Source organism: Netta rufina (genome assembly GCF_964035555.1).
Source record: "Netta rufina genome assembly, chromosome: 13".
In the NCBI taxonomy this organism is placed as follows: domain Eukaryota; kingdom Metazoa; phylum Chordata; class Aves; order Anseriformes; family Anatidae; genus Netta; species Netta rufina.
This window is the reverse complement of record NC_140136.1, coordinates 12,953,510-12,980,480: the sequence shown is the minus strand read 5'-3', so window position 1 is coordinate 12,980,480 and position 26,971 is coordinate 12,953,510. Positions and strand designations below refer to the sequence as shown.

General features: G+C 49.6%; 1 protein-coding gene across 2 annotated transcripts in view; it reads left to right on the top strand.

Annotated features, from left to right (window-relative positions):
* Nucleotides 1–246: 246 nt before the first annotated feature.
* WDR59 (WD repeat domain 59) overlaps nt 247–26,971 on the top strand; it is a 46,876-nt gene continuing 20,151 nt past the window's right edge. The window contains exons 1-15 of one of the 2 annotated variants that reach the window (XM_084294930.1): nt 247–469; nt 3,801–3,850; nt 5,571–5,706; nt 8,933–9,018; nt 9,832–9,912; nt 11,871–11,908; nt 13,659–13,747; nt 14,229–14,345; nt 15,276–15,353; nt 16,309–16,465; nt 18,189–18,268; nt 20,402–20,534; nt 23,556–23,680; nt 24,403–24,567; nt 25,850–25,945. In XM_084294930.1, coding sequence (XP_084151056.1) covers nt 416–469; nt 3,801–3,850; nt 5,571–5,706; nt 8,933–9,018; nt 9,832–9,912; nt 11,871–11,908; nt 13,659–13,747; nt 14,229–14,345; nt 15,276–15,353; nt 16,309–16,465; nt 18,189–18,268; nt 20,402–20,534; nt 23,556–23,680; nt 24,403–24,567; nt 25,850–25,945 — 1,485 coding nt within the window. In that variant the 5' untranslated portion in view covers nt 247–415. The remainder of the gene's footprint in view (nt 470–3,800; nt 3,851–5,570; nt 5,707–8,932; nt 9,019–9,831; nt 9,913–11,870; nt 11,909–13,658; nt 13,748–14,228; nt 14,346–15,275; nt 15,354–16,308; nt 16,466–18,188; nt 18,269–20,401; nt 20,535–23,555; nt 23,681–24,402; nt 24,568–25,849; nt 25,946–26,971) is intronic. The other variant, XM_084294929.1, reaches the window with a different exon arrangement.

Below are 26,971 nucleotides of genomic sequence, written 5' to 3'. Positions count from 1 at the left end.
TCGCCCCACCGGGGATACCCCGAACCCCCCCGTTCAGCCCTGCAGGGCTCCGGGCTCGGGATGCGTGGGCAGCGCCCGCCCCGCCCGCGGAGCCCCGAGGGGAGAGCGAGGCCCCGCGGGAGGCACCGGGGGCTGCGGGCACCGGGGGGCGCGGCACCGGGAGCGGGGGGCTCGGTGCTGCACGGGGGGTGCGGGGGGAACTACAACTCCCAGCAGCCCCCTCGCCTCTCCCCGGGACAAAGCGGGTGGACTCCATTTCCCAGCAGCCCCCTCTCCGCCCGCACCGGGAGCCGTGTGCGGGCGGCGGTGGTTTAGGGGTGGTAAAACTACATTTCCCAGCACCCCCCGCGGCTGAGGCTCCGCCCCTCCCTCCCCGCTCGCCCCGCCCCCATGGCCGGCGGCGGGGCGGCGCAAGATGGCGGCGCGCTGGAGCAGCGAGAATGTGGTGGTGGAGTTCCGGGACGCACAGGTCTGGGGGGGGGGGGCGCGGTTTTGGGGTCATTTCGGGGGTTTTTGGTGAAAAGGCCGCAGAGTGGCTCTCGAGGCTTCGCAGGCTGCAGCGTCCGCAGCTCTCGTGTCCCGCTGCGAGGGCACGGGCACGGAGCAGCCCCCGGTGGTCCTGTTTATTTTAATGAGGGTGTAGCCAGCACGGCTTTTCCCCCTTTTTCTTCTATTTTCCAAATATAGGTTGCAAGCTCCTGGCCTAGGCACTTGTAGAAATAGCAGACACCATAACAGAACCACTGCATGTTTCCATTTCCCTTCCAGGTTACAGGCATGGTGCCTCAATTCACGAGGCGCTTTATTTCCAATTTCAGTTACATCCCAGAAACATCCATTTTGCCCAATTATTGGCAGGCCTAACAGAATTCATTACCTCTTCCCACACAGCTTTCTTCGTTTTTCCCCCGAGACCATTACAGCGCGGCTCGGTCAGCAGGAAAAGCGGGTTTGGGTTTTAAATAGCAAAAAAATCAGCTTTTATTTTTGAAGTTGCTGCTTCCAGGAGAACTCCCTTCAGATTTTGCTTACACACCTTTTCAGGAGCTATTCTGAGAAACAGGTTTTTGCTTTTTTTTTTTTTTAAGGCATTGCCGGTTGTTTCCCAGGGCTGAGCCAGGTGAGTGAACCATGAGCTGCTTCAGCAGGAAACCCAGAAAAATAAAAAATAGGTGTGAAAAATCTCTCAATTCCTAGTTCATCCTTGTATTTCAGAGCAGTGTCAGCTCTGTGCTCACCAGGTGTGTTGAGTCCTACACGTCACATCCAGCCTGTAATCTAACCCAGCTCTCCAGCCCTGTCCCTGGGGAGCTTTATGTCGGCCTCGTGCTCCTCCTGGAAGAAGTTCTTGGAGCCGTCTCGCCTCGTGGTGAGGATTTGCTCTCAGGAAACCGAGCTCCGAAGGCGCTCGCTCCTAGATCACGGCTTCAAATTGCGTCTGGCTCGGAGAGACGTGCCTGCTGACTTGGTTGCTTGTTCATAATGACTTGCAGAGGGGGAAGGAACAGGTGTGCGAGCCCCTTCTGCAGCACTGCCTCGCAGTCTCATGGGGTATGCCTTAGCAGGGAGGTTCACCACTGGTATTTTGGTCGTTTCAGCTGACTCTGGTGCTTTCCAGAGCTCTTCTGACCTGCCTGCTCCCTCCTGTGAAACCAGAGAGCTCCAGCATCCAGGGCCGCTAGGCTGCTGCTTTCAGACTAACCTTATTTATGTATTTGGGCTCGAGCCTTTTTTAGGAGTCTGTGTGAAAGATCTTTGCGGATAGGGAACCCGAGATTAAGAACTGGAAACACCTCAGCTGGTACGTTCCTGTACCAGGCTGGAGCTCGGCCTGGAGGCCGTGCTGTCTCCGACATCGCTACCCCAAAACCAAGATAACTCAAAGAGTGGGCAGCTGCTGCATTTATCACCCTATGTGTCTGCCAAACCAGCTGCCAACCACTTGTAGCAGGTATTTGCAGAAGATACTTTCTGGGCTCAGAGCTGGTTTTCAGACGTGCGGTGTGCCTACCGTGCTTAGTGGGATAATTGGTGCTCCTCAACAGCAGCTCCAGCCAATCTGATTGTTTTAGGATAAAGACCCTTTTCAGGTTGGTTTGTTGTGTTGCAGCTTCCCCCTTCTGGAAGGCTGTGCTGTGAAGACCGACGTGCACGGCGCGTTAAATGCATCTGACAGCTGCTGAGGGCTTTTTTCCCTGTCGCCTAGATAAGAGGCTGTAACATAGGAGGGAAAACCTTCCCACAAAATGACTTAATTTGCGACCCAACACAGTAGCAGCCTGACACGTGAAGGTTTTTACTTTGATATAATTAGTCATTACATTTTCTGATGCTGAGTGCATGGAAAAACAGTTTACCAGTGTTCATTATTAAAAACAATTCTTCAGGATTGATGCGATCCTGCTGCCAACGCCAGAAAAATAAACTTGTACATGAAGTTATCAATCACTTTAAATGGACTGCTGTTCTTCTACCTTGGGGAAAGGTGGCCAAAGCTGTGTGAAATATGTTGGCTGGCGAGCTCTCCATCATGTGAGCAAGCTCTGGTTGTGGTATTGGCTTTGGTGATCCTCATTTGAGTTCATCTCAAGCAAAATGTGCATCATCTGGGAAAACTTCCTTCTCCTGCTTGATTTTTTTTTTGGGTATAGATTTAATAACGCAAGTTATTTTGCAAGGTGATGTGTAATCAAGGAAGCTGGGTTTATTTCTTTGCCATTTAGAGATTTAAAAAGTGGCTCTTTATTTCAAGTATTAGCTTTAGGATTAGGAAGACCTTGCCAGAAGACTGCACTTGAGGACGGTCAGTACTCAGAAGGGTTGAAAAAAAAAAAAGATTCTGTCAAATCTGGTTGAAATGGAAGGGGATCACTGTGCTGGCTGTCTGCTTTTAGTGCTGCTTCCAAGCAGCAGCTGTGGGACATCCTGAAGTCGTGTAGGATCCGTGCTGAGAGTACTTAGCGGCATCGCGAGCAGCGGCAGAGACACGCGGAGCCTTCAGACGGGCGGCTTTGAAGATGACAGCAGCGAGGCTGAAGAATGTGGGGCACATCCTGCTTCTGTGCTGCCGGTGCTAAGATCTGCCTTGAAGTCAGATCTATGTTTATGGGGCGAACTGCTCAGCTTTTCAAGTCAAATTTCCCTTTGTTCTCTGGGCAAGTAAACGAGATCGTTGTCCAATTCTGTTCTGAATGAAGGGAGTGGAAACAATTTTCAGTCTATTTTTTTTTTCCTTATGGCACTTAAGTTATCCCAGCCTCCTGCACGAGGAGTGAATTCTGATGCCTCTTAGCCATCCTGTTCGGAGACCAGCCACGTACAAATGGCTGCACTTCTACCTCCCAGTGCCTATATAATTAAATCTGGCCCTGCAATGGAAGAGAGAGAGGCTGAGCAAGCTCCTGAGCAGGAGCAGGGGCTGATTAATAAGGATTATTAGAGATTGCTGATTGAACGGCAGCAGCTGTGATTGCCATAGCAGGGAGAACAGAGCAAGGTCTTGGTGCTCGTCGTGGTGTTTGCCACATCTTGGCTTCATTTTACTTTAAAAAAAAATAAAATGATGTTTTCTCTGTGCTAACCTGCATCCTAAAATCAACTGTCACACCGTCACCCCTCTGACCCCATAAGGATGTTACTTCTGCCAGCCCTGAGCTCTCAGCTTTGACCCTTACCGTGTCAGTTTGTGCCTTGCAGATGAGCTTGGGGGTTTCCCTGAGCCCCCCCCGGAGCTGTGCCTGTGACTGCGAGGCTGCCCTGACAGCGATGATTTAGTCTTGTTCTCTGTTTCTCTTTAACAGGCAACTGCTATGTCAGTGGACTGCCTGGGACAGCACGCGGTCCTCTCAGGGTGAGTGTGACAGTCCCGCTAGAAATGTGTGCCAGGCCCTGCCCCGAGCCCCAGCAGCAGCCTCCAGCTGCCCTCAGCTCAAGGGCTGATGAAATATTTTGGAGAGGTGCAGCTGAGTTCTGGTCGGGGCTTCGTGAAGAGGATCTGGGGCTCGTTTCCCATGGGATGCGGAGTTTGAAGCCGGCACCAACAGCAAAATAAAGCACTGCTGTGACTGCCCTGATGTGTTTTCTGTGAAAATATGGATTAAGTCATATGCTCGAGATGAAATTTGCCCCAGAGATCCCCGTGGTGTGCTGGGTCAGAGGAGCCAAGCTGTCTGACCTGTGCCTTGGTTGGCTCAGCAGGGATGATCCTCACCGAGAGTGGTTTCTCAGGGCTTGTTTTCTACCCCATGCTCTCCCATCTCCCTTTACCATTGCCACAAGGTGTTAGCAGGGCCGATCTGACGGCGATGTGTCCCTGTGCGTGCCGGTCCTTGCCTTGTCTGTCTCTGTACCTCTGATAAACCAGCTGTGGGACTTCCAGGGGGCCGTAACGGGGACACCGAGGCACCGTACTGGGTGCTCAGCAGGAGCCTGCCCAGCTGCCACCGTCCTGTGTTGGTTACCACACCGATTTGGATGCTCCTTTCCAGTTCCTTTGGTTGGTCTGGGAGGAAAAGGGTGGCTGGGCACAGCTCGGAGGCCTTCTTGCTTCCATGCAGAGCCCTGCGCAGAGGCAGCCAGCTCTTGGGTTTGGGTCTGACTCTGCCTGTTCTTACACCTGCATGGCTCCAGGTTTATTTGGGCCAGAAGCAAGCTGAGGGCAGCCTGCTGCTCAGCACCAGCTCCAGCTGCTCTTCAGGCTTCTCCAGCAGCATTCGCCTCCTTTCTTATTAAAGCTGGGTAAGAGCCTCAGAGGCTCCAGCACCTTCAGAGCTGGTAGCCCCGAGGGCTTTGGTGTGGAAAGGCAGCCAAGGTGCTCCCTGTGCTCTTTCTCTTGGGAAAACTCACGGCGCTGAGAGCAGCTGTGAGCTTGCTGTGCAGCTGACATACGTGGTGCTGACGTGGTTAATTATGTATGGCTCCCTGTATTTTGGGGCTGGTCTTCCATTAGGGTTCAGCTGCCTTACAATTATTTCTGGGTGGTTTATCTCGCTCCGAAGGTGAATCAGGCTGGAGGGAGCGATGCCTCACCTCGCTCTGCGGGGAGCGGGCCGGGTCCAGCAGGGTGGATGAGCTCAGCTGCAGCATCATACAAAACGTCTCGCTGCTGCAAATAGGGTTAGCTCAGGTCAGTAATGCAGCCAGGCCAGTGCAGGGTTGTGTCCACCCATGTCAACGAGCTGCTGCAGCTGAGCTGGCTCTGCCCGGCTGTGCTTGTACCCTCTGCAGACCCAATCCCCCAAGCTGTGTGGTGTGAAAACCCCCAGCCACCTCTGCCAGGGCACCGTTTCCCAGTGCTTCCCTCTGCGCCCTAGTTATCTGCGGCTTTCTGTGGTCTGAGCTGCCCACTGCGTTTGCAGATTCTAATTTCCATGTCTTGATTTTTATTTTTTATTAAATATGCTCCTTTTGGAATTAGGTGGTCAAACCTAGCGTTCTCAGGGAGGTCTTTTCGCAAAGCTCGTTAAAAGCTTCCCTTGGTGTTCTGGTGACCAGGCTGTAAGTTCCCTGGGAGCTTGTGCTTTGCAGATAAGGAGCGTGTGATGCAGCCTTGTTGTATCTCTGCCTTGCAGCCGCCGGTTCCTCTACATAGTCAACCTGGATGCCCCGAACGAGGGTCACCGCAAGATCTCCCGGCAGAGCAAGTGGGACATCGGGGCGGTGCAGTGGAACCCCCACGACAGCTGCTCCTACTACTTCGCGGCTTCGGTAAGCTCACTCCTTTAAAAGCTGCAGCTCGTGCTCTTCCCCAGGCTTTCGTGGGTGAAACTGCACCGGGAGGGCTGTGTGGGGCCGGCACGGGCGTGCCTCTGCAAGCCCCGTAGCAAGGTGAAGCAAATTCTGATTTGCTGCCAGCGAGGTGAGGCGCTGGGCTTGGCGGCTCTCAGTTATTGTTGAGCCCAGTTTTGCTTCCTTGTCTTTCGTAAAGCACCTTGCCAGGTAAATCAGGCGTCCAGCCGGTCCTTTGCTGGCAGGGAAGGGGATGTTCTGTTTCTGCCCTCCGTTCTGTTATGAGATCTGCACATGTATTGAATTTCTTGCTCTGTGCTGTTTCGTTTTTGCCTGCCTGCCTTCCTGGTGGGATGTGGTGCACCAGGCAGCCCGTAAATAGCACAAGTCAATGCTGGCTCACCGCTGTAACCACCTGGGCTGGCAGGTGGGCAGGCACCAGGTCAGCAAGGAGTTCTTATTTTGTGTGTGGAGAAGTAAATCAGCTGGTCTGAAGAAGCAGTAGTGCAAACAGTGTTTAAAAAGGGCAGGTCTCGTGGCCATCTGAGGCTTGAGCACAGCCTGTGGCTCTTTACTCAGTCTGTTGTGCCCTGTAGCTCGTTCACCCAGCGTGCTGAGCTCCTGCCAGCTGTGGTTGGTAGCTACTGGCACTAGTTGGGCACAAACCTTTATTTTCTTCGCAGACACCTTTGCTGTTGCATCCTGAAATAGGTGGGGTGGGCAGGTTTCATCTATTGTTTTGAGGAAACACTGAGCTGAAGATGATTCCTGGGGATTTGTTGTTCCTTTTGCCTCCAGGGCTGGCTACTACTGACACTGAAGGTGGCCTGAAAAGGGGACCAGTGGTGCCAGTTACAGCCTTTCCCAGTTTGCTCTCTGACATTCCCTGACCCCCAGTCTTTCTCCTGCCAGCTCTGGTGCATGAATGATGTCTTAAAAGTTCCTGCCTGCTTGTAGAAGCCTTCAGCAGCCATCCTTCCGTTCAGCTAGTCGTAGGTGGCATCAAACCTGGCTGCTCCTGGTTGTAAATGAAGATGCTAAGACATAGTTGCTGATGCACATCAGGCGAGGGATCCCCAAGATGGGATCAGGCAGGTTTCCCAATTTGGGTCAGGAACACCTCCCTAGCAGCCGTCTCCCAGTTAGCTGGCGTCCCGGTGCTGATGCAGCATGGCCCTGCCCTGGGACTGGAATTCAGCCGGTCCTGTTTGGAAGTGGAAAGGGACTCGTGCTGTGTGCTCGGGTCTGCCTTCCCGGTCAGGTCTGGATGTGCTTGTGCAGGGCCGTGCCTAGGGGGGGTGAAGTTAGATCAGGAAGGCTAAATTAGCTCGGATTCAGTGCTGTAAAGATGCAGCTGGCTCCGTTTGGACTCAGGCTGGCTTTTGATCCTTCACGAGTCCTCTGATGAAGTCGTCCCACGGAGCCAGCTGATGTGCACCACGCAGGTCTTGTAGACAGTCCCGAGGGTCCTTACCCCTCTGCATCCCCGTTCAGAGGCTTCCATCCTGCTCGCAAAAAGCTTTACCTGCTTTGCAGTGCAATTGACTGGAAACGGTGCAGACAGAGGGGGAGCCTGTCCTTGTGCTTGGATAAGGGCTTCTCCTTGTTTTGGCTTCCTTCCAGAAGAGCTGAAACACGTCCTCTTGCTGGGCTCAGCCGTGGCAGCCCTCTGGCTCGAGCGCATTTCTGGGGAGTCCTAAGCTGTTGTTTAGAAATGCCATTGTTTTCCGTGCTAGATCCTCGTTACTCTTGTTGTGTGGTCACAAATGCTTGAAGAGGGTGATGAAATCGTTGGAAGTTTGTGCTCTTTCTTATCATCAGAAGCACTTTTTTTATAAAAAGTGCTTTTATAAAAAGCACTTTTTTTATAAAAAGTGCTTTTATAAGAAGTGCTTCTGGTGGGAGGAGGTCGTTCTGCCACACCTGGTGCCACAGGCAGTGCTTTCCACGTGAGATGCCCCACTAAAAGCCTGAGACACTTCTGGTGGTTCTTATCTTGTAGCATCGCCTCTGGAGTCCTGGACAAATCCTGTTGGGTAATTCCACTCTCCTCTCTTAAGTCTTTCTGTCAGTGAGAAACATGCAAGGAGTTTTCCTTGCCCCAAGCTCTTGTGCAGCCCTGCTGTGAGCTGTTAGAGAAATGCCATATATTATTGCTGAGCTGGGAGGAGGCCTTCCATTTCAGGGAAGGCTGGAGTGTTTTATCCGTTTGCAAGTTCAAATTCTTATGAAGCAGCTTTGGGTAGGAAAAAAAGGCCACAGACTGTAAAATTTGTCTGGTCTCTATTATCTTTATCCTCGTCTGCATGTACGCTTGAAAATGAGGGGCTAAAGAAGATCAAATTTTGAAGAGCTATTATTTTGATTTTTGCCAAACCAACATGAATTTCCAGCCAGGGCTCAAGACCCACAGCGCTTGGTGCTATTTATGCACCCCAAAAGGCAATTCAGCCCAGGCCTGCTCTAATCTTTCAGGAGCAAGAAGTAAATTTTGGTTGAGGCAGAACATGAACTTGAAGTACAACAGCTAGTTTCAAATAACTGTGTGTGTGTGGCTGGGTTTGGGGGAGGATTTATTCCTGGAATGAGTGAAGAAGCCCTAAATAACATTGTCATTGATTCATCTGGTTTGCTCCTGTGGTTTACGGTTAGTGATAAGCACTTCGAGCTCTTTTTTTTTTCTGGGCTGGCAACAATGGAAGTACCCTTGAGGAGGTGACCCTGAAGCCGTCAGACTGTGCTGGTCTCATTTTGCAGCGGCCCTGATTATCTCAGGAGGGAATTGAGGGGATGTTGAGGAGGACCAGTGGTGATCCATCACCTCCCTCGCTGAGAACTGGTTGTGAACACGAGCAGACTGGCAGGGTATTCCTGCGGAGAGAATTTGGCTGCCTGCAGTCACAGCTGCTTGTTAGGAAATACAAGTTCTGAGAACATCATTTCATGGAAACGTTTTGCAATGTGATTTTTCTCCCGTTCTTGTTTATCTCCAATTTTAAGTGGATGTGATTAAAGCGTAGGCTTTTGAGTCCTTGCAGCCTGTAGGTTCATCTTTGTTCTCCTCCTCTGGGCACGGCCTTTGCTCTCCACAATGGGACTGATTGGCAACAGGTTATTCAAAGGGAAAGGAGCCTGGTCCTGGCACGTGGCTTCCTGCCCGGCCTTGTTTGCCTGCCATTGTCTTCTTTCTGCCTTTTAATTTCAGAGCAACCAGCGAGTTGACCTGTATAAGTGGAAGGAAGGTAACGGGGAAGTTTGCACATCCTTGCAAGGACACACACGCGTGATCAGGTGAGGAACAAGCCGTGCTGTGAACTGCTGGGTGGAAAACAAAGAGTTGTTACATTGAAAAGAATGTTTCGGTCCTGACCCTGCTCAGGTTCTACTCTGAGCCTGTTTTTACTCGCTCTCTGCCCTTCTGCCTTGCCTTCCCATCTGGAGAAGATGTCAGATGTGAAGTGGCTCCCCCAGAATATTCACATAGCCCTTGATGGCTTTAGTGTCATTGCCTTAGGCTGCTGTCCTTGTAATAAACAGGACCATCAGCAGGGAAACAGATAGCAGCAGCATGTTTATTAAATTGAATCTCAGCCATGTTTCTGTGTGACAGAGCTGAATTAAAGCAGGTAATCCCACAGATGGAGTTCACGGTGGGTTAGTGGCGCATGGAAGATCTCTGCCTGTAGTTCCAGGGGTGTGCTTTGGTGCTGGGCTGGAAATGCAGGTGAAACGGTGCTTTTACTCCAGCTCCTGACTATGAAAAGTAATCGCAGGAAATTGAAATTGTTTGGGCTGCCTGGAGGCTCTCTGTGTCCCAGGTGCACCTGGTGAGCCCAACAGGAAGGCATTCCAGAACGAAGGGTTGATGCCAAAAATGTGTGGTAACAGGGAGCTCGCAGTGTGCCTGTTCCTGTGGGGGAAAGAACAAGCGCATGTGGCAGCTAAAAAGCTCAGGGCTAGGGGGATGTTTCACTGGAATTTACCTAGAAGTATGTCATTGCTTCTTGGAATTTACTTAGAAAAATGATTAAGATCTTGTTGTTTACTTAATTGTTGATGCTAACTGCTTGTCTCTGCTTTCCCACTCTGACTTTGCATTTGCAGTGACTTGGACTGGGCGGTGTTTGAGCCAGACCTGCTGGTCACCAGTTCCGTTGACACGTACATCTACATCTGGGACATCAAGTAAGAAGCAGTCTGCCTCTGAACTGCAGGGAAATCACTGGGCTCGTTTCTATAATTAGCAGCTTGCAGGGCAAAGCATGCACTGAAGGGTGCTGCTTTTCAGCTTTGCTTACAAAGGGCTCCGTCCCCTTCCCATGACCTCGAAGGTGGCTTCTGGTCCCCTCCTTCCAAGCCAGCTCAGAGTCAGTGAAGGGAAGCAGGTATGGTTTAGTCACAGTCATACTCCTGAGTGGGGAAAAAATACCGACTGCCTTCTCTCCCTAGCTACTTCAGAGCTTTCCTTGGAAGCTCTTCCTGGAACCCAAGGGTGTTCCTCAAGATTTCTTTTCCCCTTTAGCTGAGTGAGTGAGCACCATTTCATGATCCTGCAGTCATTTTCCTCTAAATTCAGTGACTGTAGCTGACTCTCCCTCAGTTCTGTGAAGACTGGCAGTGCTGTTCAGGAACCTTTTCCAATTCATGACTTCCCCGGATTCCTGGTGCTTTCTATCATGAGTAATTTCACAGTAGCAGATCCGTCCAAACCCGCCAGTATTAAAGCTCCACATTTTATACCTGGGAAGCAGGGAGCTGGCACTGGGGCTCATGGGTCCTCATGCTGGCTGCACAGCAACTCTTTATGACCCCTGGCAAGTCACTTTGTTCCTCTCTGCCTCCCTTGCTCAGTTATAATAGAAGGATAATTATATAACCCCACTGCACCAGGGTACCCTGAGGCTTGTTTAGCTCCTACAAAGCACTTAGATCCTTGGTTAAACGGTGCTGGAGAGCGGCAATATATTATTAATGTGTAATTAAAAGACAGAGAGACAATAACTGCTGGTTGTGTTTTCCTGTGATACTATCTTAGTGCCAAGCAAAAAAAAAAAAGTCTCTGAAGGTTGTGTCAGGAGCCCTGCTTTAACTCTGCTGTGCCCTTCCACCATTTTGTGCCTGTGTGTATCAAAAACGTCCCAAAATGCTTGCTTAGTCTCTGACACGTCTGCATCCTGCATGTACTGACTAGCAAGGTCTGAGTGTCCAAGGGCAGTGAGTCCTGAGGGCTGCTGGCCTCCAGCAAGAGAACATCCTGGTGAAGCCTCTAATGAAGCTCTGGGGAAGTAATCGTGCAGTAAGAGGAGCTGGAAGTTCCCCACTTATTTTTTCCTACAAAACAACTTTCTGATTAGACAGAAATTCTTGGTAGGAGAGATGCAGTTCATTCCAGAAAATACTTGGCTTTTCAGCTAACCTGAAAAGCTGAAGACACTATTCCTTGTCTCCACTGGCATTTTTTCCCCGAAAGGGCAGGTGACTTCCCGAGGAGCAATGTCAAGGATTGAATTACTGCCTTGATTCATGTCCTGGCTGCTGTGAGCTGTCATGGTGCCACACTGGCCTGTATCACCACAGAAATTGGTCTGTAGAGTCTGTGTAGCTGGGTTTACATCCTGTTAACGTTGTTGCATCCTGGACATGAAGCCTTTGCTCTGAAGTCACTGCTCCATCTGCCTTGAATCAGGGTCTGCAATGGCTCGACAAACACATCCGTGGCTTTTGTTGATTTTTTTTTTCCACAGCTCTGTTTGTTCACTTCAGTTCTCCTGGGAAGGGTGGTTTTGTTGCTTCCTTAACAACTTCAGTGAGCCCAGTGTTTCCTCTGCCTGCCTGGTAGCAACATGCCACCCAGTGCACGTGTTTCTCTTCCCTCACGTCCCCTCCTGCTCCATCCTAGGTCCTAAATTTGTTGCTGCATTCTGTGCTGATAATGGCTGCTGTCCTCCAGCTCATTACTTCTTGATTATTCCATTTAATGTGGCGTATTTGAGTTTTAGATTTACAATTTAAGTAAGCAGGAGGCACATTAACTCCCAAGAGGCAGCAATCAAATTAGTCCTGGCGCAGCGAGGAGCTCCCTGGGGAGGCTGGGCCTGCTGGGCTGTGCCCTGGGTGCTCACATTCACCACCTTGTGTTTCAGAGACACCAGGAAGCCCACGGTCTCGCTCTCTGCAGTCGGTAAGAATGCTGTGTGTGTGTGATGTTGTCATGTTTAATATATAAATTCAGCGTTGTGCACCCCTGCTGTTGTTCCTTTCTTCCTTCGTGCTCTGAGGCTGAACGTGGTGGAGTACAGAAGTGCCACCGCGTGTTTTTGTCCCATGCAGCAGCCTGAGAGGCTTTGGTTCACAGCTCCTTTTGGAGGAGCAGAATGCTGAAGGGGTGTAAGGATGAAGAGGAAGGGTTCCCTGGTGCTGCTGATTTTTAGGAGAGGGTGAATGGTAACAAAAGGAGCTTCTGTGTTCCTTCACCTGCCAGCCAGCAGGCACTTTTGCCTTCTGGATGTGAACAGCTTCCACCCTACTTAACCACCCTGCCACGCTGCTTGTCCCCTGCGTGCTGCTTCTCTGCGATGTCTCCGTGTCCTGTTGTGCTTGGCTGAATCAGCTGAGAACCCCAACTGCGCTCCAGGCAGAGGTGGTGACTGCCGACAGCCCAGCCCGCCCCCCTTGAGGGGCCGGGAGCTGTACCAGGCTGCATTGTGCATCCCTGGAGCACCTTCAGCGTGCTGGGAGCTGCAGCGATGACACGAAAACCCTTTCTGTGGGCTGCACCTGCTCTGGAAAGGCGCTTGTCATGGCTGTTGGCAGTGCTGCCTGTATCACCTCACCGCCTGCCAGCGCCTGTCAGTCCCGACCGGTTGGTGCTGGAGGAGGGTGAAGTGCAGATGACGAGGAAAACGTGTCCTTTTCCTGAGGTACTGATCCCAGCACTGCAGCAGTCCTCGTAACACGCATCTCGTGTTCTGCTGCTCGGTTCAGCTCTGTAGGCTGCACATCTGCAGCCTCTCCTTGCCTCCCAGCTGGTAAGCCTCTCGACCACAGTGCAACAAAAACCTTGCAGAATTGGAGAGAAGCAGCAAAAACCTTGCAGAATTGGAGAGAAGCAGCAAAAAACGTACAGAATTGGAGAGAAGCAGCAAAAACCTTGCAGAATTGGAGACGCAGCATTCTGTTCTGGTGCCTGGGGTGAGGTTCCACAGGTCAGCCGAGCCAGCCCAATAGCCAGCTCCCCATACACCCTCCTTCCTCCAAGCCTGGTTCTCTTTAGTGCTAGTCCAGACGTTTGTGTACCCCTCAGTGAGTGGATCAGCTCAATCAACACAGCCTGTTTGCAGCTCTTTTCCCCCAGGCTAGCTGTTTGCCAGACTGGGAGGGTGAATCTGCCACTGATGTCTTTGACTTTTGGTGTATTTTGCCAGTTTCTGAGGTGGCCACTTGGTGTGCTCACCTCCAGCTGGCCAGCCTCGTGGTCCACCTGCACCACAGTCCTCTCCCACACCTCTGTTAATGATAGATGGAGGACACTGTTGTCCTGTGTTGCATCAGAGAGCATGGAGAGTGTTGAGGAAACAAATGAATCTGTCTGTGGGCACTGGGAAGCAGCTTGAATGAAAACAGAAGGGATTTGGGAGGGGGTTGATGAACCTGCAATTCTTGTATGGAAGAAGTTTGTTCCATCTGGACGTGTATATTTTAATCCAGTGCATCCTGTGGCATGACAGCACACATGCTTTGAGGTCTTCAGAGCACAAACATTAAGCTGAGGAATCAAGATTTACTCACTTTCAGCCAGCCTTCATGCTGGCTTCTGGGGTATCTTTCCTCTGAAGGACTTTCTTGTGCTAAGAGCATCCCCAAGGAGAGGTGAGGAGCGTGCTGTGCCACTTGTTAATTGCCTGTTTTGACCTGCCCTGTTTGTGCTGCAGCTGGAGCTTCCCAGGTCAAATGGAACAAGAAGAATGCCAACTGTTTAGCCACAAGCCACGATGGGGATGTCCGAATATGGGACAAAAGGGTGAGTTGAGGCTCTCTTGAGCCACCCGTGCATATTCCCACCGCGCTGATGCAGGTGTCCCTCTATTCACAGATAAATACCAAGAAAAAAAATACTGCTTTTTCCCCAGTCTCTTTTGTGGGCTGATTTAGAGAAAACTTAGAGGGAAACCAGAGACACTTGGGAGCTCAGGAGACTGAAAAGAGTGTGTAGATAACCTCCTTCCCCAGAAATTATGCCCATTTTACACTTTACTGTTGATCTCAGAGTACTTAACTGCTTTACTGAGCATAAAAGTGTGGTGCTGGGTTGCACTCGGTCGCTGTGGAGTTTGCCACACCTTTCACAGCACTTTTCCTTCACCTACTTTTGCTGAGCTAATGCCTTTCCCTGGGAGGAGGGTGTTCTACCTCTTGCCCTTGTTAAAGTGTCTCTTTTTATACCAAAGAACTAGACCAAATTCCAGAAGTCCCGTGCTGAGAATGAAAATGTCTCCTTCCAGAAACCCAGCACTGCAGTGGAATACTTAGCAGCTCATCTCTCGAAGATCCACGGCCTGGATTGGCATCCTGACAATGAGTACACGCTGGCCACGTCCAGCCAGGACAACTCCGTGCGGGTAAGTGCTGCTCCTGGGGCTCCTGCCTGGGAGGTGTCGGGGTGGTGCAGCACATCCCTGCTGCTGCTTTGGGAAGTGCATCCTCCTGGCAGGATCTGAGTCCTTATTTTTGGGTTTCTGGCAGCCTATGTGCGTTGAGCCAGGGGCACACTTGTGGAATAGACACAGAAGTCACTGCAGGATGGGTGCACGTATGCTTGCCATGGTTAACTTGGCTGCGGTGATTTGGGCAGTACTGAAGCTGAAAAATCTGCCTCTGCCTGTCGCTCGCCAGAAGAGCCTTCCACCCAAAATGCGGTGTTGCCAGCCTCAAGCTGATCACAGCAGCTTGGTGTGAGATGTGCTCCAGCCCCTGGGGTTCCCAAATTCATGTCAGGTTGGGTTATCAGCAAGCCTGCAAGCATTGCTACGCAGAGCTTTTCACTTGGGGGGTAGGGGAGGAATAGTGTGCTTGGTACGTCAGCCAAATGCAATCCCTTCACGTTTAGCTAAGCTCCGAGGTGAATGCAATTGATGTGTATTCTAGCAAAGCCAAAGGTTAGGTTCTTCATTACGAAATGAGCAGTAACAGCAGGGTGGGCCTGCCTCCAGCCTGGGCTGGCACATTGGCTAGGAGCCTGCAGGGTACCTTATAGCTCCGAAAGCCCAAGCAGGCTGCCTGTCTCCCTGCTCTAATTACTCCAGCTCTGATCACTGTGAGCATGACCTCAAGTCGCTCGTTGTCTAAGAGCTGCTGCCAGATGCTGATAGCTTGATATTCATCCTTTGGGGCCATCTCTGCTGTTAATGGATGGGGTTACTAATGATGCTGTGGGCACCCTGGCATGTTTCTCACTGTTCTATCTGCGAGCCACATGGAAAACTGCAGCTTAAAAGTATGGCCAGCTGACTTGTGCCTTTCCTGGTCTTTCTGTTGTTTTTTTTTTGAAGTTCTGGGATTACCGTCAGCCTCGAAAATACCTCAATATCCTTCCCTGCCAGGTTCCCGTCTGGAAGGCAAGATACACGGTGAGTGAGAAACACCCACCAGCCCCACTTGTGCTGTGAGAGCGAATGCATGAAGGCACATTAAATAAAGAGCTGCTGAAGGGCTTCTCAACGCTTCTTCTGGATGTTAGGTTGATTTTAAAATCCCTCGTGGTGCTTAAAGGGCCAAGAAAAGCAATATCTGCAGTGGGGGCACCTGGGAGAAAGAATTGCTGGCAGAGTGAGATCCCCAGTCTTTTGCATCATCCTCCTGGGGATAAAACCCAGGTGTGGGTGGGAGCAAGGAGGCTCAGAAATCAGCTGCTGCTATCGCTGTCCTGTTTCTCCATTCAAGTCCAGCACTGGCACCTGCAGCACAGAGCAGTGCAGCAGCCTTCTGCCCTCTCTGAGCACTTGCCCTGCTCCCAGGATCTGTAAGTGTGCCACAGTGGGCTCTTACAGCACGTCAGATCCACGAGCTGTTGCCTTATAGAGCAAGCAGCCAGTTGTATCTGGATGTGTCCTGAAGTCAGTGCTGTGCCTTGAGGCTTTGGTCCCCTTTCCCTATCCCCTAGTGGGGCTGTGGGAGTGGGTTACAGTGTGGCCCTGAGCAGCTGCCAGGGCTCGGTCCCTAGGAGGCAGTTATTGCAGTTCTTGGCAAGCTGCAGCAAGGATCCCATGTGAAAAGTCAGTGGTGAAACCCCTGCGGCCTCACAGCTGAGAAGTCAGGGAGAAGCAGAAAGAAATGGCAAATCTTAAGTGGGCTGCAGTGAATACCTCTGAGCTTATTATATCTTTTCCCTTGTAAGATGCTGGTTTTGCACAACAGCCTCTTGCCTTCCAACCTCTCCCGATTTAGGCCTGTTTCTGTTTAGTGCTGAGTTCCTTTAAAGCCAATTTGTTCTTGTTAATGGCAAAAAGAAAGAATTACAGGGCACGCTGACAGCATGGGGGCATAACTCCCTGAGGTTAACCAGGAGGGTGTTTCTCTCTCAAGCCTTTCAGCAACGGGCTGGTGACAGTGATGGTCCCCCAGCTCCGGCGAGAGAACAGTCTGCTGCTCTGGAATGTCTTTGACTTGAACACGCCTGTGCATACTTTCGTGGGGCACGATGACGTGGTGCTGGAGTTTCAGTGGAGGAAACAGAAAGAAGGTGAGTCCAGAACCAGGTGTGTCTCCCCTGCACTGCTACCCGTTGGCTTTCCATGGGTGCAGAGGCTAGACTCCTGGCTGCGATGCTCATGCCATCACCTTTTGGCTCCTGCCTTTCCCTGAAGCAGCTCCTACTTGCCTTCCAGCCCTGCCTGCCATCTCCCTCAAGTCACAGCTGTTTTGTACTGATTTTATGGCAGCGGCCACAGAAGTATTTCCCCGTTGTTTCCATGCTAACGAAGCAAACCCACTGAATGCCGAGTGGGTCAGCGGTGACTCTTAATTGCTTCCTCTCCCCTGCGAGTCTGGTTTAAATGGATCTTTCAGAATAAGTTGTACCAACAATTAGGTGGGTGTACAGCGCAGGGACCCTCCCCCTGCTCAGAGCTGCAGGCACCCAGTTAACCCCTCACATCGCTGCCCAGATCACAGCCTCCAGCGTATCCCAGCCCCAGAACTGGCGCGCCCAGCACCTGCCTTATCTGTGGTGTGCTGGCAATGGCAGGGGAAGGAGAGCGTGGGATGGGAGGCTGCTGTCAGAGTTAAATCCTGACTAAATTTTCCAGTGTAGGCAGCTAAATATAGGAAATTCCGTGTTAGAGGTTGGATAATGACACAGAGCACAGCTTTGTTTCCAGAAACCTCAGCTGCCATCGACAGAACGAGCACGCCTGGCTTTGGTGCTGCTTTGCAGCGCTGTGTAAAAGCACACACGTGATGGGAGAGTCCAGATCAGCAAGGATGCTGGCTCAAAGTTGAGCCAGGAGTTGGTTTCTTCTCTGCACTGTGAGTGAATGGGACTCCTGTGCTTGTTCTCTGGGGTGTAATCTCCTGCCCTTGGAGCCTGTGCACCAACAAGGTGCAGCCTAAGACAGCTTGTCTGTGAACAGTCGAGCAGACCTGAACTGTAATTGTGCTCTTAGCTGAGTTCATAGATACATATCCAAGGCTTGAAGTCATCCTCATCTCAAGCAACATTAATCAATCACGCAAGCATTCCTAGGCTGCATCAGTGCAGGCAACCAAGATAGCTCGGCTCTCCTTCCACAGAATCTTTTGTGCTGAATTTAGACAGCCCCCGTGCCTCAGTAGAGGGGCGTAGGAAGCAGCTGTGCAGTAGCAAATTCTTAAACACGGCAGCTGTTTGACAAGGGAAACCTAAACTGTATCACAAGGCCTAAACGTGGACATAAATAAGTCTGGATACCTTTATCTGCTGATAGATAGTATGTGGCTAGATGTATTTTGTTACAACTTGAACTTCTCTTGGCATTATCTGCGTCTTTCAGAAGGAAAGGGAGGAAGGATAGAACCAGCTGCTGTAGCTTAGAAATGCTGCAAAAACATCTGCATCGAGATATTTTAGTTCATCACCTGTTTCAACTTTGCAGTTCTCATAAAAATAAATCCATTTCTCTACTATGTTATTTCTTCTGGTTAAATAAGCGTCGTAGTTGATCCTGTTCATTCCTAGTTTGCAAACTGGTATCACGTTCATTCTATCCTGTCTGTAAATTATGCCCTGTTTCGAGGTGTGGTAACTGGTGCAGGAGGGATAAAGGCTGATGAGCCTGGGTCAGTTCAAGGCAGGATAGGACTCGTGAGTTCTGCCTTTGTTTAGTGCCTTATCCTCCCTGCTGGCTTGCTTGTGTCTGTTTACACTAACAGCAGTGCTGCGATGGGCCCTGCTTTCAGCTGGGTCTATAAGTTTCTGTCCTTTTTAGGTTCGAAAGACTACCAGCTGGTTACGTGGTCCCGCGATCAGACCCTGCGGATGTGGCGGATTGACTCGCAGCTGCAGCGGGTACGTAAACACTTGCACTCTTAAACTGGAGGCAGTTTTCCTACAGGCTGTATTCACCTCCCCTTCCTTGCACTCCCAGTCACTCCTCTGGTGTCCTAGAGCTGCAGATGCAGAGCAGCCAGCTGCCACTTTACTTCCCCCCTTTAACTCCAGCCCAGGTGTGGCCAGAAACATCCCCAGGGAGACCTGTGCTGAGGCCTCTGTGTGTGCCAAGGCACTTTATCATCTAACAGTAACCATACGAGGCATTTGGGGAAGGTGGAGATCAGTTACTACCTGTGTTGCCTCCATGGCTGCCAGACGAGGCTCTTTTTTGGCATTCGAGGTACCAGGTAAATGTAGGGATCGTGCCCTCTGCTTCCTCTTGTGTTTCCACTGCCTCTTAGCCTGGTGCAGGCAGCGTGTGTCCTGTTGTTCTGCTGCCTGGCAGCAGTTGCAGAGTGCTGATGCAATCACTAGGACAGCTCTGCTGCGTCAGACCAGAGGTTCACATGGCCACGATGGCCCATGTTGCTCCCTCTGGCTCATCTTCAGCTGGGGATGTCTTGGAAGACAATAAGAACGAGGCAAGTATGGAGTGACATTTCTCACATGCTCTCCCAGGCTCCCGTAGTTTACAGCTTAAGAGGCTTACCAAGCCTGGCCATCTTTGTATCTAATGGAGCTCGATGGACTCCACTTCCCTTGATTTGTTCTGTCTTTTCTTGGACCTGTGTACATTTCTGTCATCCTAAACATCCCATGATGAGGAGTTCCATGGCTTTTCTGCATGTTGTGTGGAAAAGCAGCACCTTTGCTACCTGCTAGTTTTGTTTGAAACGTACTAGCTCTTGTATTAAAGAAATGAGCAGCCAATCCTACACCATCTTGTCTGTGCTACTGATGATTCTGTAAACCTCCATCATATCCCTCCTCAGCTGCCTCCTTTGTCAAGTCAAAAGGTCTTGATTTCTGTCATCCCCCGTACAAGAATTTTGATCATCCTTTTGTCTTTCACAACCCTTTTTCAGTTCTACTATATCCTTTTTGGGATGGGAATCAGAACTTGTTCTTAGCAAAGAATTCTCAATACTCAGTTTGTTTTTAAATTGCTGGGCATAATTCCATGAAAACATCAGCTTAGTCTGGCCTCTGTTTTGTTCCCTCAGCTTGAATTTGCCATTTTTTGCCTGTATGCATTGCTTTATATTTATCTGAACTGAAATTCATCTTCCATTTTAATGCAGTTCTTCCTGTAAGGTCCTTCTGTGGCTGTTGGCAGTCACTTATGTTACCCTGCATAACTTGGTGGCATCAGCAAACATGGTCATGTCGCTATTCACCTCCTATTCTAGGTCTTTAATGAATATGTTGAGAAGCATGTGTCCCAGCACAGATCCTGCAGGAGTCCTGCAGGTCTGTAACAAACCTTTTCTGTGAAAAGTCACCCTTTACTCCTACCTGATATATTTTATTTCTGTCCTGTCTTTGAATCAATTGTTTGTCTCTTCCCTCGTTGGCCCCTGCTCCCCTCTTGTTCTCAGTCTTTATCAAACTACACACACGATGACATGTTGCTGGTGACCAATGCTGTAACTTGCTATATCATAACCTTATCCTTTCTTCTCTCTGTGTTTCTTCTCTTCATCTTCCCTTCTTTTCTTGTGCTGAACTTTAAAATACAAGTTTTCATGGTCTCTTTTTGGTACAAGACTTGGATCACTGGAGCCTGTGGTATTTACCTGGGCCTCCAAATCCTACTGGAGTGTAAATATCAAAAGCAGGAAGCATGCTACTGTCACATCTGATCTAAAAAATTAAATTACTTTTGACACACACACATTAATTTAAGGACTTAAAGGCATTCACCTGTAGTTTAAAGTAAAATCTCTGTTACTTAGACTGGCCACGTCAGTTCAGTGGCTTTTGTAAGGGAGCAGGAGGTTTGGCCAGGCTGTCTGAGGTGACAAAGGGGAGGATGCTGGAAAGGGGAAAATAACACGTCTTGTGACAGTAACAATGCCAAGGTCTTAAAGCCATGGCTGTTGAGTGGACAAACCTAGCTTGGAAATCCAGAAATGAGTGGTTTAGTGGTGTTTCTTTCCGTGGTTTGGTTTCCATTGTGCAGCATGTGGCTCTGCTTGTTCTTTTCAGTTGTGTGCTAATGATATCCTGGATGGAGTTGATGACCTCGTTGATGGGATTTCTCTTCTGTCGGAGCCAGACAAGACCCTTCATCCCCAGGACTCTGAGCCCCAGCATAACTCTGGGCACGGGGATGAGGAAGGTGAGGCAAGTGATGGGTTGTGGAACTCTAAACGCGAGCTCAATTTGCGTTGGGATGCATCATGGCATAAGAAAGTAACACCATAGGCAAAGCAAAAACTGATCCTGTTTCAAAGATCAATGGATTCCCAGTTTGGGAGGCGGAAAGCCACGAGGGGTTTCTCAGGCTTGTCCTTCCAAATTTTTCTCCTCTAACACAATGATGTCATTCTAGCTCTAAAACAGGTCTCTTCCTTGTCACTGCTAGCATTTAATTGCATTGTCCTTAGGTCTTAGCTGTGACTTCCTGACAAGAATAAGGTAATCAGAAAGTCGGGTCAGCTTCTTGAGAATGTGTTTTGTTTTAAGCTGAGAGATGAGCCCCACAGAAAAGGGAAAGCGCTCTGACACAAACTGCTTACCTGGTATCGAAACCCTTCTGCTAGAGTCGCTGTGTGAACTGGTCTGAGGACATGGACATGTTGCAGATGTCTTCTCCCAGCCACCGAAGTAGTGTGGAGAGAGCTGCTGTGTCTTTCTGCACGTGTTGAGGAGAGGTGGCTTAAGGCTGGCAGAGCGGAGGGGCAGGGCTGTGAGCACCAGAAAGGTGAATGGGAACGGGCTTAACAGCAAGTATTGATTTGGTTTTATGGAAGAGAAGGCAAACAAAGGCAGGAATGTAAAGGAGGGTTTGTGTGGTTTAGGATCTGGCCAGGTTAAACATTCATGGGTGGTAGTGTTTGAAGAGGTTAGAATAGAACAGAAGGGGTTGCATCAGCTGAGACCCAAGGTGATGATGTGCACGAGAAAAAGCCCTCTAAAGAGCTTTCTACATCTAATATTGAGGATAAGAATTGGGTTCTCCCATGGCTTTGTGTCAGCTTGGGTTTAAATTCAGTTCTCTTGTTCTGTATTGTGGCAGAGTGCTACATCGGATCCCCATGTGGCAAGTTTACAGAAAAGCAATTTGTTTCTCCTTTTTGCTTGCCAACAGATTTGAGAGAAGGTGAGGAAATGGTCTAATGACTGTCCTCTGAATAAAGGAGGTGGTCTGAGTCCTTTTGGGGAGGTAGCTCTTCCTAACTGGAAGTTTCCTGCCCAGTGAAGTTCCTCTGTAAACTCTCCTGTGTGGCAGCAGAACAAGTTTTGAAAAGTAGCCAGCACCTCTACCTACGTGAGAGTTTTATAATATGATGGCAAGTACCCTGGCTACCTGTGCTCACCGCGAGCAGTACTGCATGGGGAAGCACAGCTTCTAGCAGGGAGCATTGAGAAGGGTTCTTGTTTTTGTCTGCCTGACATCTTTTTTCCAAAGGAGAGTGTCTTTCACTGTCCTTGACAACATCACATTCATATGTCCTACATGGTTTCTTTGTGAATCTGGTTTTGGTTCAGGCCAGTAAGGTTTCCTTTGCGGCCAAAGGGAATAAAAATGACTTTCTGTAGCAGGGCAGATTTTGCTGCAAATAGCATGACTTCAGGATCAATGCGCAAGCAAGTCCCTAGGTAGGTATTTCAGTCCTTTCTAGCCTAAAAGCTATTGTGGACTGTTGATTTCAGCAGCAGAGTCTCCGTGTTACATTAGTAAAGCACTTTGGGGGATCTTTGAAGAGAACAGGGCTCTGCAGATAAATCAGAAAGCCCCCCAGCTGTGTCGTCAGTATACAGCTGTCCTCACTGGTTGTTGCCTATAAAAGATCTTCAGGAATCTAGACAAATATGTGGGTTTCTGGGGATTAGAAGCTATTTGGAAGGGAATGGGGATAGAAGACAAAGAGAAGGCAGTGCCCATTTTAGGAACCTCAGAGGTGGCTTTTCAGTAAGCTATGTGGCGTCTTGAGTTAGAAATAATTATCTTCCCTCAGAGCCACTGATCTTCCTTTAATCCCTTTTCCAGCTCCCTATTGTGAAGTATATCTAAGCACTAATAAAATCACAAATAGGAATGAGTAGCTAAGCGTCCTACCTATCCAAATTCAGCAAACAACCGGGCAGCAATAAAGCCAGATGTATTTGTCCCAGCAGCAAAGTCAGTGACTTTCAGGCAAAACCTGGTAAAGGATAGCTTTCTGCATTTCTTGTCTTTTTTTTTTTTTTTTTTTTCTCCCTAAGAGTAGTCTGTGCAACATCAAGGGTGAGAATGACAGCTGAGTAAGTGGGACTTGCCTTGTGGCCTTGGGAACCACCATCAAAAGATATATTTGGCCTTCTTAGGAAAGGTTGCCACACGAAACCCCCTCCAGCAGGAGCTGCCCCTGTCCTAATGAGGTATGTCGCAAGGGTCAAGGCAAGAGCCAGGCACAACAACAGGCAGAGCCCAGTTCTTCTGAAACACAGTCCACTTGGCTATTTTAACCCTAATTTCTCATGTCCTGCAGTGCTTGCCTGGCTCTTTAAATCAGTCCTGTGTTTGAGGGGTTATTGTCCTCCTGAAAAAACACTGACAGTGGAACTGGACGGTTAGATCCAGCATTTAAATGAGTCTTGAAGAATTACTCACTAGAGTGCTTTGCAACATTAAAAGCACACTGCTGCATCAAATGAATTAAACCTCTCTTAGGGCCAGAAATACCCTCGCCTCTTTCCCAAAGCCGTATTCATCAGATTGCTTTGGACACATTCCCTGAAAGCCACGAGTGGTGGGGTGTGAATCCCAAAGACCAGAGCTCCTCCTGGAGACTGCTTTGGCAGCTGGACCAAGAGGCTCCACTTCAGCTGTTTGTGACCCTGGCAGTACTGTGTGGGGAGGAGAAGGTATCTCAGAAGAGTAGAGACCAGACCATTTAGGGCTGTACAAAATGCAGGTGGCTTCTGTAACTTTCCTCGGAAACCAGCGTGCAGACAGGTTTGGTGTTTTTTAAGAGCAAGTCTCTGAAGCCTGCCTCTAAACAGCAGCCGAGACCTTCCAGCTCACAGGTCTCTGCCAGGTAAAACTCATACTTCAAGGAGCAGAGAAAAGCCTGCTCTCTTGGCTGCCTCCCGGCATCGCGTGCCAAAGGTCTCCTGTAACTTGTCTCAGTCTGTTCTGCATCTCTCCTGTCAGCCTTAAAAGAAGACTTCCTGAATGACCTCCTGGTGGGGAAGAAGACAGACCAGCTGGGGCTGCCTCAAACGCTGCAGCAGGAGTTTTCGCTGATCAACGTGCAGATCCGAAATGTCAACGTGGAGGTAGGGAGTTTCCTTCTGCTGACTGGCTAGGAGGGAATGTGGGCAAGCTGGCTCATCAGAGCCTATTGAGGGGAACCCTTCTGCTGCAGTGACTGCTGCCTGTAAACAAGGTTTATTTTGAGCTGTCGAGATCTTTTTTGGCCGGGGGTAGCAGAAAAGAGGATAATCCCAAACACTGGGAGTGAGGGAGGCATTTCAGCTCAGCAAGTACCCTGGCACTGATCCCAAGAAGGCTGGACTGTGTTTTCCTCCCTGCCAAGACTGCAAAGTGACTTCTTCCAGTACGTGGAGCTGATCTCATTTCAGCTGTTTCTGAACTTAGTCTGCTCAGCCCTTGCTCTGTCCCTCAGAGTACTGGGATGGGAGGCTTAAGGCACTGCCTGCCCTCTTTCCCCACCCCTGTGGTTTCACATCCTTCTGCATCTTTCTGAGACAGTGGGATGTGACCCTGGATGGTGCCTGTTACTGGGCCTGGAGCCCTCCACAGCCAGGTGAAGTGGAGCAGCCTGTGCTGGCTGCCGTCTGCAGGAGCTGCAGGGCTCGTGGTGACGGCTGCTCCCCTCTGCCTGGGGTTTTTGCTGTCACTGTGTTTGCTGCTTTTGAGAACAGCATGACTTCATCTTACGTGCAGAGGAATCAGCCCCTCAGCGTGGATTTAAGGCACTGTGAGTTTAGAGGTCCTTGGAGATGTAACTACAGAGCGATTGCTTTCCCTCGCACAGATGGATGCGGTGAATCGGAGCTGCACGGTGTCAGTGCACTGCGGCAACCACCGAGTCAGGATGCTGGTGATGTTCCCTGTCCAATACCCCAATAACGCCGCGCCGTCCTTCCAGTTCATCAACCCGACCTCGATCACTGCCTCCATGAAGGCCAAGCTGCTGAAGGTGTGTGTGGAGCGTACACGGTCTGTACAAATACACACGTGCTCGACACCTGGTGTCTAGATTCCTGACACAGTAAGACATCAGACCTTGCCGAAGATATACCACAGACCACTGCTAGAACTAATGTATTTTGGAGCCCCTAGGGTGACGTATTTGTTGGCTTTGCAGCCCAGTATTTGCCTTCCTTCACTAATGCACTGTGAGTGTGTTTTTCCCTGCTATTCTACATTCATGTAGAATACCATTCCTATCATCCTTCTTCTCATGCAGTTTCCCCCAATCCCTTAATAGACCAAATGACCATATAAGCATCCAGCTACAGAAAGTATGGTATTTCTGAGCTGGCATGTTGCTTCATGCTCTCCTCCACAAACTGTTTTAAAAACCAGAGAACTTTTTACACCAACCCCACAAATTCCAGACCAGGTGTTTGATCATCTGGTATAGAAAATCCTACTGCTGCTGAAAGCCCTTTCCAGCAAGAAGAGCTGCTCTCTCTTGCCTTCTATAAACACAATAGGAGCAACAACCTTGATTTACCCTAGGACCACAAAGGAAGGGTGAGGTTGTAGGCTGTTTCCTAAATTAAAACAGATACATGGTAGAGATGTAGGGGTAGAGACATACAGTGCTGTTGTCTTTGGGCTTGTAGTCACTGAATTTTGTTATGTTCCCCTCAGAGCTTGAGGGGAGAATATTTTGTGTCCTCCTTGGTGAGAGGAAACGTTTTTTTCTTTTTTACTGTGCTGACCATGTGGAATGGTCAGCATCTGAATGGAAAGGGATGATGAGAAACTGCTCTTCAAGGGGAGGAAGCAAAACCAGAGATTTCTAAGTGTTTGAGCACCTCAGTCTTTAATGCTTTGATCCCCCTGAGTCTGACAGTGCTGTGTGCTAGGGTTGCACTGGCTACCTTGATAGCAAATTCAGCCTCAGGCTTAGGTCCAAGCCTGCATATCAGGTAAATGGATCGATTTGGGTTCCTTCTTGAAAGAGATGGATCCAGTTTGCCACAAACTGGTATGGAATGTATGGGTTACAGTAAAACAGAAGCCTGAATCCTGGATCAGAACCCAGGTGACCCTTCAGAGCTCTGATGAAAGCTCAAGGCAGGCAGCACACCAGTGCAACCCACTCCAGTGTGGCTCCAGTAGGTGTTCTGGGATGCCTCTGGCCCTTCAGACTCTGCAGCCTGGTAACTTTGCTGCTCTGCAGACAAAAAAAGGATGTGGGAAGGTGTGGAAGTAACCATGATTCAAGCTGCGTCTTGTTTGTATTCCAGATATTGAAAGACACTTCTCTGCAGAAAGTGAAGCGGAACCAGAGCTGCCTGGAGCCCTGCCTGCGTCAGCTGGTCTCATGGCTGGAGTCTGTTGTGGTATGGAGAATTACATGGGCTTTCTGCCCTAGTTTGTTGTCTTCTCCCACATCCCACGCTTCTGACTCTGCAGTGAGAGTCCGGCCTCATTAGATGTGTAAATAGACCCCTGTGACTGGCTGCTACATCTGTGTAAGCGCTGGTGGTTAATGTTGAAGAAAACTGAGTGGGTGATTAGATGCATTATTTCTGAAAATCAGGCCCTGAAGGTTTGTTGCTTTGGGGAACTCTGCATGCTCACTAATATTCAGGTCAGCAGGAATTATGGGGAGTTGGAGCATCACAGCAGCTCCAGAAGCCAAGCAGTGCATGGTAGCTTCCCAGCTCTGAGTAGATCCTTGACTGCCAGGGCATGGTTGTCAACTGTGAAAGAAAATAAGTTTTCAGGGAGGCGATGGATTCATTCTTGTCTGAAAGGCAGTGGCAGATGTCTTTACCTCCTCAGTTCCAGTCAGAGATCCTGCCAGTCCTATTCTAAGGTCTTCAAAGCTGTGAAAGTCTGTTGTTTTTTCTTTCTTTTTTTTTTTTTTTTTTTTCTGAAGCTTCGTGCTAAGGTTTTGTAGGGATGATACTGCGGGGAAACACAAGTCCCACTCTGCCCTTAGCTGAGAGATCTGTGATACCTACTCAGCATCCCAGTGTCAGGTGTTAGGTCTGTGTGTGGGTGCAGTGTGCCAGAGTGGGTGTTTTCAGCATTCAGGAAAAGATTAGAGAGGTTCCTCAGTTTTCTTTTTGAAGAGGCTTTGTTTATTCATCACAAATAAGGAGTGTTTTTTTGTTTTTTTTTTTTAACATGGAAAGCTGAATTCTGTTTAGTTTCAGCAGTACTGTTGTGAGTGGGAACTTCTCACCACTTGTATGGAAATTAGATGATTTGAGCCAGATGCTGCTGCCTTTACAGCTGTGGTCTAAAGAAATTCTTTAGCTTATCCAGATAAATGCGGATTTCTGCTAAAATTCCTCTGGACAGGCTTGAGGTCTCCCAGTTGCTCATACCTGGCTCACACCACCTGTTTTCCTCATTTA